Raw genomic sequence first — 12603 nt, 5'->3', positions numbered from 1 at the left:
TCTCCCCATGAGCTCAGAGGGGCAAAGCTGGAGAAGGGTCCCAGTAGCCATCAACTGAGTGGTTGTCCTCCAAAGGACCATGTTTGCCACTAGGCAAGATGGGAGTATCCAGCTCCGTCCACTCCTTGTACAATAGTACAACCTGCCTCATCATCCATCACCAGACCCTAGAAAACCTCTGGGAAGTGAGGTCAAGCACAAAGTCATCAGGTAACCACACTGTGGAGCAAAATCCACTGTGATGCTGCCGTGAGCCAGGGTAGGAAGCCACGAGTGGGTCTTACGGTGTCAGAGAGGGCTGGGTAGGGACAGGAGGTGCCGGATGGGGAGGAAATGGTATAAGAAGAGATAAGAAAAATCTCAAGAGCTCAGGAACTCTGGACAAACTTCCCAAAGCCCCAAGCATAGCTGGAGGTACACATCCATGGACCTGAGAATCCTCGTAGGCCTCAGATTTCCCAAGAACCTCTTCTGTTCAGCCTTCCATCTTGCCCAGATGCCAACATCAGCCTCATTAAAACACTTCAACTTCTCAGTGACTCCCTAAGTGACAATGAACTCCCTGGGCCTGAAATGCACTTAAACTGATCACCACCAGACTGTGAGCTCCCCACTGTCAAAGCCCATCTTCCATCTTCTTAACTTCAGACATCATGGACCTGGGATGGAATTGTCCCCAGGTGTGTGTGTGTGTGTGTGTGTGTGTGTGTGTGTGTGTGTGTGTGTGTGAGTTAGTGCATCAGTAACTGTCCATCTATCAGTCAGTCAGTGTCCGAGTGAATGGGAAGTGAATGACTGACAGACAAATGATCCAAAACTGAATCCCTTGTAACCAGATTCTAATCCAGTTGATACAGAAAGCAAGGGTCGCCACATCCAACCTTAAAAAAGACCTAATCCTACCAGAAATAAAAGTATATTTGACCCTAAAAACAGGAGCTGGGGATGAGGGAAGAGTGGGCCTGAGCCTGCTTGGAAACCCCAGCAACGGAACTGGGGAGAGTCAAGCAAGCAGAGTGTGGCAATCCCCCTGTGATGTATTTAACTGCACCACCCAGCATGCCACTCCCATTAAACACTAGATTTCAGCAGAGAAACAGATCAAAGCTGCAACACCCTCTCCTCCTGTCTCAGGAGTGCTTTCCACTTCTAGGTCTAATCCACATGGGGATGGAAATTCTTAGGTGGCAGGTGAAAGAACACTTTCTGGAGGAAGCAGGTGACAGAACGAGGTGGTCTGTTCAGGGTGCAGAGGGGTCTTTGGTCCTGAGGTATGCTGTACATCTGTCTGGGCTTTGCCCTCGGGTGGGGAAGAGATGTAAGTGCTTGACACACTGGCTGTGGTCTCAATTTCTTACGATAGTGTCTGCCTACACTATTTCCCCACTACTCATATAGTGGGTACCTAGGCATCTACCATAGACTAGGTTCTAAAAAGACCCCAGAAGGTTGGGAGAAGATTTAAGATCTACACATCCCCCTCCCGGTTCCAAGACTGCACAGAAGAAGCAAGCTAAACTGCCCCCCTTATTCAGGCAGAACATGGCCCTCCTTTACCCACAGATGCCACCAAGAAGGGGACAACCATAGCACTTTCATCAAGGGAGTAAATGGGGCACCTTTATCCTATTGTCACCTTGACACCAGAGACATCCCCACTGGCCTATCCTGGGGACCTGGAGCCCCTGGTGTCTTATAGAGTCATGGCAACAGACTTGTCATCTCTAACCTGATGCCAGAAGTAAGGGCTCTGTGGCTCAAGTGTCTCCTCGGACTAGAACACCATCGCTCTGAGACTTGGAAGTTAGGAGATAGAGGCACAGGGACATCCAATGTCTTGAAAAGGGTCGCTTGCTTCTCAGAGGCAGAGAGAAGACTCCAAACTCATCAGGCTGCAGACCCATGGGACCAGTACACAGTGTTCCCTGAGCCACTGTGGGACTGGGGCATCCCATGTCACTATCTCCATGCTGCTGGACTTTACAGCAAGGTGGGCATGAAGTGAAGACACTAACACAAGAGGGTAGGGGAAGGGAAGGGCTTGGGTTTTTGCAGAGACTCCAGCCCTCCCTAAGATGCCAAAGATCACAGAGGAGAGGAGAGCAACACAAGCTAGTGGGCATTATCTGGAACCTTCAGGGAGGCTAAGACAAAGTTTCACAGCCAGTCTGCTCAGGAAGACAATTACCCATATTGCCATGTGACCATTAAAGAGAGAAAACTGATTTAAATCCAAGCCAGGTATAGTGGCTCACACCTATAATCTGAGCATCCTGGAAGCTAAGGCAGATGGACTACCATGAATATGAGACCAGCTCAGGCTACCAGCAAGTTCCAAGAGAGAACGATGAGTGAATCAGGTATCAGACCAGGCTTATCTGACAAGAGAAGGTGCAAGCCAACAGCCAGTTTCCAGCAGCCAGCAGTTAGCAGTTCCAGGTCACAGACTCCTGAGGAAGGACCTGTGAGGCCCTGTGTGTTCTGGCCTTGGAGCCCTCACTAAAACCCAATTCAAAATTCTATAAGCAAAATGGAAAGCCCAGCATTTGGAAGGACTGTGGCCTCACCTGCTCCTGCCCAACCTAACCACTCCAGCACTGAGGGAGCTCTGCCTAGTAACCAAAGATGCTGGAGGCCCTGCATCTGGACCTGCCTCTGTCTGTTTGAGAAACTCCTGCATGGACCAACTCCTGCTCACCTAACCCCCTTTCTAGGAGGTTCTGCTAGCTGCAGCAATCTTCCCTCTGCCAAGAGAGCTCCTGCAATGCCCCCATTGTCTCAGAATCCTCTTGTGCCTCTTCCTTCAGATGGGTTTGAATGGCTGTGTGTGCTTGTCCTTCTGTCTGGCTTTTTTTCTCTGACCTGCATCTGCTACCTAGCCATCAAAATAGCTGTCCAGCTTCCCTTACATCCATGACAGATGCTCTATGCAACTTACCAGTTAATAATTAGTGGTTCCTAAGTGTCTACTCTGTCAGGTACTTGCCAGGTTCTATTCAAACATTGTTAGTAATCATTAAGAACCGTACCAGGCAGTCTGCTCGTGGGCACATGAATTCTGACTCTTGAGTGTAGCTGGGTCTCCAGCCCCCGAACAGTGCTTTTCTGATTGAACAAAATAATTGTGCTACAGTTACAAGTTATTGCACTTTGCTCCAGGCCACGGGCTGGAGGCCATGCATATTTGGGGCTCATTAGGAAAAAGACTTATTAAAAACCAATCTCTGTCTCTCTGTCTCTCTTTGTGTGTCTGTCTCTGTCTCTCAGTGTCTCTCTGTCTCTGTCTCTCTTTCTCTCTCATACACACATAAAATTGAGGCTCTTGATGGTTAAATAATTTGGGTACAGAGGTGGGATTCAGACCTTGGTGGCAGGATGCCATGGCCCGTGCTCCATCCCCTGTCAAGCTGCCTCTTCTAACAGTGGCATCACAGCAAGGGGGAAACTTCCAAAGTACTTGCAGAGTTATGTGAGTAGGCAGGAAAGTGGGTGAAGAACACTAGGTTATGCAACCACGAAGTAATAATGCAGAGAAGTCCCGGAAGCGCCACCAGAATGCTATTTATAGGCTCTGGAGTTCAGAGTTCCCAGGAAGGCCATAAAGAGTCACTGAGTCTTTTGTGGGCAGATCAGCAACAGCAGCAGCCAAAGGAGCCACCAGAGGCTGGCTATCCCTGAGGCACCTGGAACAAAGCAGGCTGCTCCCTTCTGCCTTTGCAGGGAACCTTGGTATACTTGAACGACATTTGACGTGACTGAAGTTCAGCCCGCACATCTTCTCAGGAAGAATAGATACAGTGGCCCCACCCCCACCGGAGCAGCTGAGACCCGTCAGACCACAAAGATCAACCAAGGGGACCATAAACAACAATGAGATCCTGGGAGGGCCAACTGAGGTCCCAGAGGGCTTGGGAAGGTGTGCACAGGAGGTAGACTGTTTGTGCGGATTCATGCCCACGTTGCAAAGGGGTAAACTAGGACCAGGAGAAAGCCGAGAATTGTCCAGGATTGCTTAGCAGCTCAGCAGAGAAGCCAGATGGTCTCTATAAAATCCCCTCTTCCCTAACCACCACTTCCCATACCTTAATGTTTAAAGGACAATTCAGGACAAGCAAAGGAAGTATGTTTTGTTGTTGTTGTTGTTGTTGTTGTTTTGTTTTGTTTTGTTTTGTTTTGTTTTAAGACAGCATCAACTCTATGGAATTCTCTTATAAACAGACTGCATTGCAGGTGGAGGCTACCTGGTTTGGGTAAACATTATTTAGAGAACTCACCTAAGTTCTCCCCCAACAGCAAGTGCCCAAGAGTCCGTGTCAGGCTGGAAGTGTGACTTGTACAGCCTCATAAACACACACACACACACACACACACACACACACACACTGCCATTAGGTATCTCTGGGAAGTTACCGTTTCATCTGACCATTCTGGAAAAAGAAAGTGGACACAGGTGGTCCTGGGCCAGAGGGGAAGCTGAGTAAAATAGAACAACCAAGAATTCAGAAATAGAGGAGCATTTTTCCCTGGGTTTGTTGATCGTGCAAAAGCGAGCTCATGACAGAGCCACCTGGAGCAAAAGGCCTCCGCAGGAAGCCAGGTATCTACAGTCAGCTCCTCCCAAGAGGCCTGTCCGAATGCCACTCCTGGCCTGTTTATTGTCCATTGTGTAGCTAGAGGGCAGAGATCTTGTAAACCCTGTACCACACCTCCATCCATGAAACAGGGATTCTTGCCTCTCTTCTACCCTCTCCAGACTCTACCTGCAGTTAAGAACCTGGCAGAAACACAAAGGTTGATTCTTAAATGACAACCGGACAGCAGGCTGGTAGCTGGGATAAGGCAGGTCATCTGACACCTCTCTCCTGCCCCCAGGCCTTGCCCTGGAGCTATTATACCTTGGAATGGGTAAGGTTCTCTACTCTAATTCCCAACAGGTCAACACCTATGTGGTTTATTACAAGGCACAGTGGTTTCTAATGTAGCAGCTGGGCTGAGGTTAGGTTAGGTTAGGTTAGGTTAAAAGAAAGCCTTAACACCGTAGACTGCTTCTCCTATGTGTGAAGCTGGTGCCTAGCCTATTTTGCTGGACAGACATCCTGAAAATAGAGCCACAGGGTGGGACTACTTGGAAGCCAACATGGCTGGTTCCATAAAAACTTTTGATTGCACCTTAAACTGCTGCATCGCTGCACCCCCCACCTCTTACCACCCCCACCCCCACCATGATGAAGTACCACTCTGCTCCAGAACCCCTTCTTGTCACCTTACCTGGCATTGTGGAGGCACCCAAGAGACGAGGTCTTGTTCTCAGCCTGTTAAAGGCATCAAACTGCCCACACAGCCACAGGTGGGCAGATGCCTGCCAATGGTAGGACTGATGGTTCGGTGTAGGTTCAGAGGTCAGAGTGGCTTAAGGCTACCTAGAGCGTCCCCTGAATACCAGAGCTAGCTGTGGCCAAGCCTAGCTCTTCCTGCTAACTGTGAGCAGCCCCAGGTCTCCTGGCTCACTCAGAGAGCAGTCCCCACCCCTCCCAGGGGTGCTCATGTCACCCTGTCACTGGCCTCAGCAACTTAACTATAGAAGCTAAGAGCCTCAGAGGGTCTGTGTACCCATCACCTGGCAACAGCGGCATCTTTAGCTCCAAGGTTTCCCTCTGAGATCAAGGAAAGCCAGGGCCCTTCCCAGGGGATCCCAGAGCTGCCACAGAGAAGAACAAAGCCAGAGAAACAGCCTCTCTATGCTCTAGTCTGTCCTCCTCATCCCCACTCATCCCCGCTCTGTTCTTCCAGCTCTCCCCAGAGCAAAGCAATGTCTGTGCTGCAGAAAAGCAGGCAGCTCCGCTGGCCGGCTCTGTGCCTTGGGCCCCTTCATTACTGACTCAAGGAGCACCAGCCTTTTTACTGTGAAATAATCAAGTGCTTCATCACCTCTGAAAGACAGTTCTCAGTGGCTCGATGGGGACTTAGTATTCATAGAAATTGAGAGGGGTATCCCAGCTGGACAGCAAGTAACAAGTCACACCCCCTTAGCTGTTTTCTTGTGGCTTTTCTGTAGAATTTAAAACAAAGGCTGGGGTCATCGTCTCTGAAGTAGAGGCTAAAAGGAACCATTTGATATTTGGAACTCAGCTAAGCCCAGGAGCTTCTCCAGGATTTAAAACATGGAGGGAGGAAGGGAGGGAGGGAGGGAGAAAAGGAGGAGCCGCCAAAGCTGAGAAGGGCATGGAAGACTAGGGCCACTCCCGGACACCAAGGCCTGCCGCCTATAGCAGCTCCTGACCGTTCACGGATGCTTTAGCAAAGCCAGGAAGCATGTCCAGGCCTCTGTGCCTATCAACCATGGAAGGGCTGTGGGGCTCCTGAGCGGGGAGTCTGTGCATGTTGACTGCAGGCTAACCACAAGCAACAAGACCACACTGCAAAAGGGTAGAGACTCAAAAGGGTGTACAAGCCCCAAGGATGCTCAGCCACGCAGGTCCCCACGCAGGTCCTTGAAACTGGTGGGAAATGCAAACAGCAGACCCCGAGTCCAGAAGCCCAAACTGGAGAGCTGGGTCTACCCTTTACTCGCTTTGAAACCGCAGAGACTACTTTGTGGCTAGGGACTTGGGCTTGGGAATGTCTTGGGATTTCCTAGAGATTAAATATAATAGCACCTTTGAAAGGAAGATGTTGCAAGGGATAAATCAATAGTCAACCTTCACAGGTGGTCTGGATTAGTCTGTTCTCTTGATAGTGACTGGAAAACAGAGCAGGAAGCTCTCTGAGCTAACCAGGTGATGGCAAGCGCTTGTCAACAAACACTACTCTTTCCACCGCCATCCTGCCCCCCCCCCCCGCCCCAGGGCACTAAGTGTCAGGAATTCTCAGCCTTCTATTGTTCTCCAGCCGGCAAAAGCTTTGTTCCAGATGGGCCCTAAGCTGGACACGGGCTGAATCAGACCCACGAGTCAGGGTTCTGTACAGTCTGAGTCACCAGAGCAGGTGGCCTGGCCCAGCCAGCAGCTCTGACAGAACTGTGAAGACTGGCACCTTCACTTGGGCTATACAAGGACTGGATCATAGTAACTGTGACCAGTTCAAGAAGTTAAACTCAAACTGAGGATAATCAAAGGTATAATTAGCTAGTTAGTTAGGTGAAGAATACAGTAAGCTCCCTTAAGTCTACACAGAAACTAGGGCTTAGAGCTACCTCTATACTCATGAGACCCCTCCTCACCTCTCACATAGGCACCCACGTCCCTGCTGAGGTAGGAGGGCCAGTCTCTTCTGCCTCTTAATTTAACAAAAATTGACTGCACCTGTTTACTATCCGAGGACTAGAGTTCAATGCGCTCGGCAGATGTAAGCCCCACCCACCCCCGAGTCCCATGTCTATCATTCTCTTGCTTCTTCACAGAAAGGATTCTGAGCTAAGGGGAACCTGTTGGGACTTTACCCTTGTTATTCAATTGCTAGTGGTCCGTTTCCTTTGAGATAACTTGCAGTTTGTTTATTTTTACTTCTGTGTAATATTGTATTGTATTCACAGGCAGAGTCTTAAAGGCTGGCCCAAGACCAAGTCTTAAAAGTGAGACAGGCTCATTAATGTCCTGATTCAGCACCATTTGCTCAGTACTCACTCTATCTCATGCATAGAAAGAGTTTGGCTCGGTGATTAACTGCGCAGTCACGGTTCCGCGACTGCGGAACTGTTTTAACTTGACTCACTGTTTCCTGCCTTTTGTCTGCAAGTGAGGCCACTGTTCTGTACAGTACAGCCTCGACTGAGCAGCCAGCAGCGGGGAACGTTGCCTGACAAGAGGTATCAGACCACTTCAGCTCAAATGAGCAGCCAAAGTACAGAAAGGTGTAGACTGCACTGTTGTTGCTGCTGCTGCTGTTCCTTCTATGTCCTGGCTTCTAGTATAATTCTTCGCCCATCATAGGTACAGTCAATGCCTAGTGAGTTAGTAAAAAAAAAAAAAATTATCCTACCTGCTCCAACTAACAGACTCGTGTACACACAGGTAGAGTTGATTTAAAAAAAAAAAATGCACCAATTTCGGGGAAGGGCCCACTGAACGGATGCTCTCAGTATCTAAAACCTCTAGCCTTCCACATTTCAGCAGACACACTGACCTGCTCAGCTGACGTCCGAGGGGACAGGCCCACAGACAAAGCCCACTGCGTTAATGCTCCAAACGCACACAGAATCACCGCCCTCTCTAACACGGCTGCCTCCCCTCCAGCCATGTCTACTTCTCTGCAGCCTCTCCAGCAGCCACACTTGCTCCTGAGTGCTGGCCCCTTACTATCATTCAAGTCACAGCTCAGATGTGACCGCTCTAACTGTTCTCACCCTTTCCGTTGACCTGTCTTCATTCAGCATACTCTCGTCTTAACCCCACTTTCGTCTGCAGGTTCCCGCAAACCCTGTGGGGTTTTCTGGCTTATATATTTGTAGTCACCACCCCCAGGCCCTCCAAGGGATGTAGGCCTTGATTGTCTTGTTTGGGCACCTCTCCCTGTCTGCTGGGATGGATGAATGCTTATCGATCTCTGATATCTGCTTTCAGTGGATCAGGGCCTGGCACAGTGTAACTATTTCTCTCATCTGTTTACTTTAGCCACTATTTAATGCTAACGACTGCGGTTACCACACACTTGGATTCAGTCCTTTGTGATCTGGAGCTGACTAAGTTAAGTGGAAAGACTTTGCCTGTAGTGTGTAAATTGCTGCTGGTATCACTATTTCCTGGTCCGCAGGGCCAGGTGTTCTGATCTGTTCTCAGCCTCATTCTGAAAGCTATCCTCCCCAACCCACCCACCCCCCCAACTAGCTCTGTGATGACCAAGGAGAACCTGGGTGCCAGCAGAGCTCAAAGATCAGTTCAGTTGTTTGCAGGCACAAGCCTGATCCTTAGCGTTGAGAGTACAAAGGCAAGAAGAGAGACCAGTGCAATTATTATTTGCCAACTTAAAATAAAATCCTAAATTAAAAAAAAAAAAAAGGAACAGAAAAAGACAGAGAAACGGAGAATGTCCAAACAGAGAAAGGCTGTGGAAGCATGGGGGATGGGCAGACAGGAACCGGTGGCTAAGTGTGACCCTGGCGCTTCCCACCAGAAGGCTCATTTCATTTCTTGCTCAAAGGTACACCATCAGTGAGATGCAGAGCCTGTATTCCTACTCAGTCCTTGTGGACTATTGCACCAGCCAGCCAAGACCTAATGATATCAGAGGGCAAAGCCTGGCACCCCTCCAGCAGATTGCAGTCTTGAACATGGAAGGAGATGAAGGCAGGAGGGAGCTCCCTGACCGTCACTGGGACTCCCATGTTTAACCTTGAGAGCAGACAGCCCCCAGGTATTTCCTTGTAACCAATGCAGGATTTCCATATACCCAGAGCTTAGAAGAAGTCTCTTCTCTTCCATATGGGACCAGAAAAACCTCCAGTGGGATGTGTATAGGATTCTGCTGCTTTCTCCACTTGCCTCTGGTGCCTGTGACCTCAGTGCAGGACTGGCAAGCCAGTCCCTATGTAGAGGCTTAACAGACAGAGCCCAGGGACTCCCCATCCTCTACCAGACCTGAAAGGGAGGAAGGCTCTGGGATTAAAGGGGGTTCAGAGAATGGAAGCTGGATGTCACCCCCTCTTTGACCCTTGCCTGCAGAAAAAAGGAGTAAATGTACTTTGCATGTGAGTCTCTGATTAAGTAGCCCCCATGTTTGATCCTCTGTGGTTGTGTGTACACGGGAGGGGGTGACAAAACGCAGGGAATGCCCGTGCGTTGTGTTTGTTTGTGCACGTGTGTTGCTGCAGAGCTAAGACCACACTCTCAGAAATGCCCACTGTCCTAGTAGACTTTTGTTCGGGCTTGCCTGCTTTATTGGGTATAATCCACATGCATCAAACAGCTCCTACCTAAAATATACCTCACCGTGAAGGTCTACCACACAGAAACCCAGTGTAGACAACACCCACAGCAAGGTCTAGAAGTTTCTCAGTATTCCAGAACAATCCACTGTGCCTTTCCTATAACCACCCCACTTCCCATACAGTAACGCTGTTCTGACCGCTAGCACCCTAACCTTTACCTTCTGGCACTGTGTCCATGTGTCGATGTCATTGCAACATGTGCTTTTCCGTGCTTAGTTCTCTCAACATGATGTCATGAAGTTTATCCCAGTCATTGCCTTTAGCACTGGCCTTGGATTGGTTCCTGCTGTGTTCTTGTGAGAAAGCATTTGACAGAGGTGATCTCAAGGAGGAAGGATTGATCTGACTTAGGGACGGGTGCAGAGGGTTTAGTCGATAGATACTTGGCCATGCAAGAGGGGGTGGGTAGTGGAGACTGTCTCACTTCTTAGGACACTAGAACAGGAAAAAGAGACAGAAAGTACAGAGCAAGATACACTTTCTAGGGTCTTGCCTCCAGGATCAAACTCCTTTCATGAGGCCACACCCCCTAACTTTTACCATATCCCCATAAAGCCATTGTGTTTATGAATCCATCAGTCAATTAACCCATTAAACCAATGATCTCATCAGTTCTGGAGATGTCAACATAGACATAGCCAGAGATGTGATTCACCATGTCCTAGGCATTTCTGTGCATGTGTGTACATGTTTGTGTGTATGTGCACATGTGTGTACATGTGTGTTTCATGTGTATGTATGTGTCTTACTTGGTTACTCTCCACTTTATTTTTGAGACAGGATCTTTGACTGAAACTGGAGCTCACTGATTTTCTAGACTAGATGGCAGCAAGTCTCAGCAGATTCTCCTGTCTCCACCTCCTCAGAGCCAGGATTATAGGGCTGTACCACTACACACAGCCTTATATGTGGATGCTAGCAATTTAAACTCAGGGCTTCATGCTTATTAACTCCAAGCAGTTAACCAACTGAGCCATCTCCATAGCCCTTCATAGACATGTCTGAGTCCAATCAAGCTAGCAACCTAAAATAACCTGGGGGGTGGGGGTGTGGAGAGGTAGCTCAGTGGGTAAAAGCTCTTCTTAACCACTGATCTGATACCCTCTTCTGGCCTCTGTGGGTACCAGGCACGGACATACATGTGGGCAAAATTCCCATACACAGAAAAAATAGTTTTAGATAAAAAGGGTAGTTGTAAGAAGTTGGTTTCTGTCGGGCAGTGGTAGCACATGCCTTTAATCCCAGCTCTTGGGAGGCAGAGGCAGGCGGATTTCTGAGTTCGAGGCCAGCCTGGTCTACAGAGTGAATTCTAGGACAGCCAGGCCTACACAGAGAAACGCTGTCTCAAAAAAACCAAAAACAAAAAAACAAAAAAACAAAAAAACAAAACAAAAAAAAGGAAGAAGTTTGTTGCTATCTATTGCCGAAATTCTATTCTGTAGATAATCCACAATTTATTTAGCTACTCAACCATTAGGGGTTTTCCATTGTTTAGCTATTACAAACAATGCTACTGTGAAAACTCAAGGTTCTTGCTAGATACATAAGCACTTCTTTCTTGTGACTACATCCCAAGTAGATCTGCTGAGCCATCAAATTATAAACCAGCCCTGTGGTTACTATCAAATCATTTGATCAGAGCACTGCTGTAGTTTATATCCTACTAGCAAGCATAGATATCCCAGTTGCTCCCCGTTCTGTGTTCTCACCAACACTTAATATTGTCAGTGTTTTTAACTTTAGCCATTCTAATGTCTGGAGAGAGAGAGAGAGAGAGAGAGAGAGAGAGAGAGAGAGAGAGAGAGAGTTTTCACTGAATCCTGCATTTACATTTATGTAATTAATAATGACAGTGAGTGTCTTTTGACATTATTGGACATTTACATATTCCCTTTATTCAAGTTTCTATAAAAATACAATATATGTAAAAAGTAAGCAAATGATTGACAAAGGGAGAAGCAATACAGATAACAGTCTGGCAGCCAATTGTTTCTGAGGCTCCTAACTAGTCTCGACAAGTGGCAAACCAGTTGAGCCAGGTCAAATAGGGGTATGGATGAATTTTTCATTTCAACCAGTAGCTTAGATGTAGCAGAAAGAATATAGCTGGGAAGGAAGCACTGCTAAATCCGGATCTCCGAGGTCCCCTCACTCAACTTAACCTTTCTCCTTCCATTGCAGGAGCCAGACAGCGGCCAACCTCTGAACAACCGTGGTAAGTTCATGTTCCTGGGCCTTTGAATCTTAGCTCCTGAGTGAGCCAACCTTGTGTGAGTGCTATGTGTGATGTCAGTCCACCATCCATCCACCATTCAACAAAAAGGACTAAATACTCATACATTCCAAAAAAAAAAAAAAAAAAAAAAAAAAAAAAAAAAGGCTTGGTCTCTGGGGAATATGACCAGCAGGCTGACCAAGAACAGTGACTCCTCAGTCTACTGTGTGCCAGGCCCTGATCCTTATGAAGTTGGATTGGGCAGCAGTAACGCAGTGTAGGCACCTGTCAAGTTCATGCCACCAAGAATTCGGGACACTGGTGTTTTACTGGTAGGAAAGAAAATAGCTGTGGATTCCTGACTAAAGGAGACAGATGAATGAATAAATAAAAAGCTCCCAGTTTTAAGGGTTTCACCCCTCCTATTGTATTCTCTCGAATACCTACTTCTGATAGCCTACACAAC

General features: G+C 48.0%; 2 protein-coding genes across 5 annotated transcripts in view; one reads left to right on the top strand and one right to left on the bottom strand.

The window, feature by feature from the left end:
- The window catches only part of Smim35 (small integral membrane protein 35), a 61902-nt gene extending 56320 nt beyond the window's left edge, over nt 1-5582 (bottom strand). Inside the window, exon 1 of one of the 2 annotated variants that reach the window (XR_013107521.1) lies at nt 5269-5582. Coding sequence is in view for 1 of the 2 variants with exons in the window: in XM_076924972.1 (XP_076781087.1) it covers nt 5269-5275 (7 nt within the window). In the remaining variant the exon portion in view is untranslated. The remainder of the gene's footprint in view (nt 1-5268) is intronic. The other variant, XM_076924972.1, reaches the window with a different exon arrangement.
- Tmprss4 (transmembrane serine protease 4) overlaps nt 1-12603 on the top strand; it is a 31926-nt gene that overhangs the window by 2965 nt on the left and 16358 nt on the right. For 2 of the 3 annotated variants that reach the window (XM_076924971.1, XM_076924970.1), the window contains exons 1-2: nt 9107-9348; nt 12104-12137. Coding sequence is in view for 1 of the 3 variants with exons in the window: in XM_076924969.1 (XP_076781084.1) it covers nt 12104-12137 (34 nt within the window). In the remaining 2 variants the exon portion in view is untranslated. Of the gene's footprint in view, nt 1-9106; nt 9349-12103; nt 12138-12603 lie in introns of those variants that run through there. The other variant, XM_076924969.1, reaches the window with a different exon arrangement.

The sequence above is a fragment of the Arvicanthis niloticus genome, chromosome 26 (assembly GCF_011762505.2).
Source record: "Arvicanthis niloticus isolate mArvNil1 chromosome 26, mArvNil1.pat.X, whole genome shotgun sequence".
Classification (NCBI taxonomy): Eukaryota; Metazoa; Chordata; class Mammalia; order Rodentia; family Muridae; genus Arvicanthis; species Arvicanthis niloticus.
Note: the sequence above shows the minus strand (reverse complement) of the source record. Positions and strands in the feature narration are given on the sequence as shown.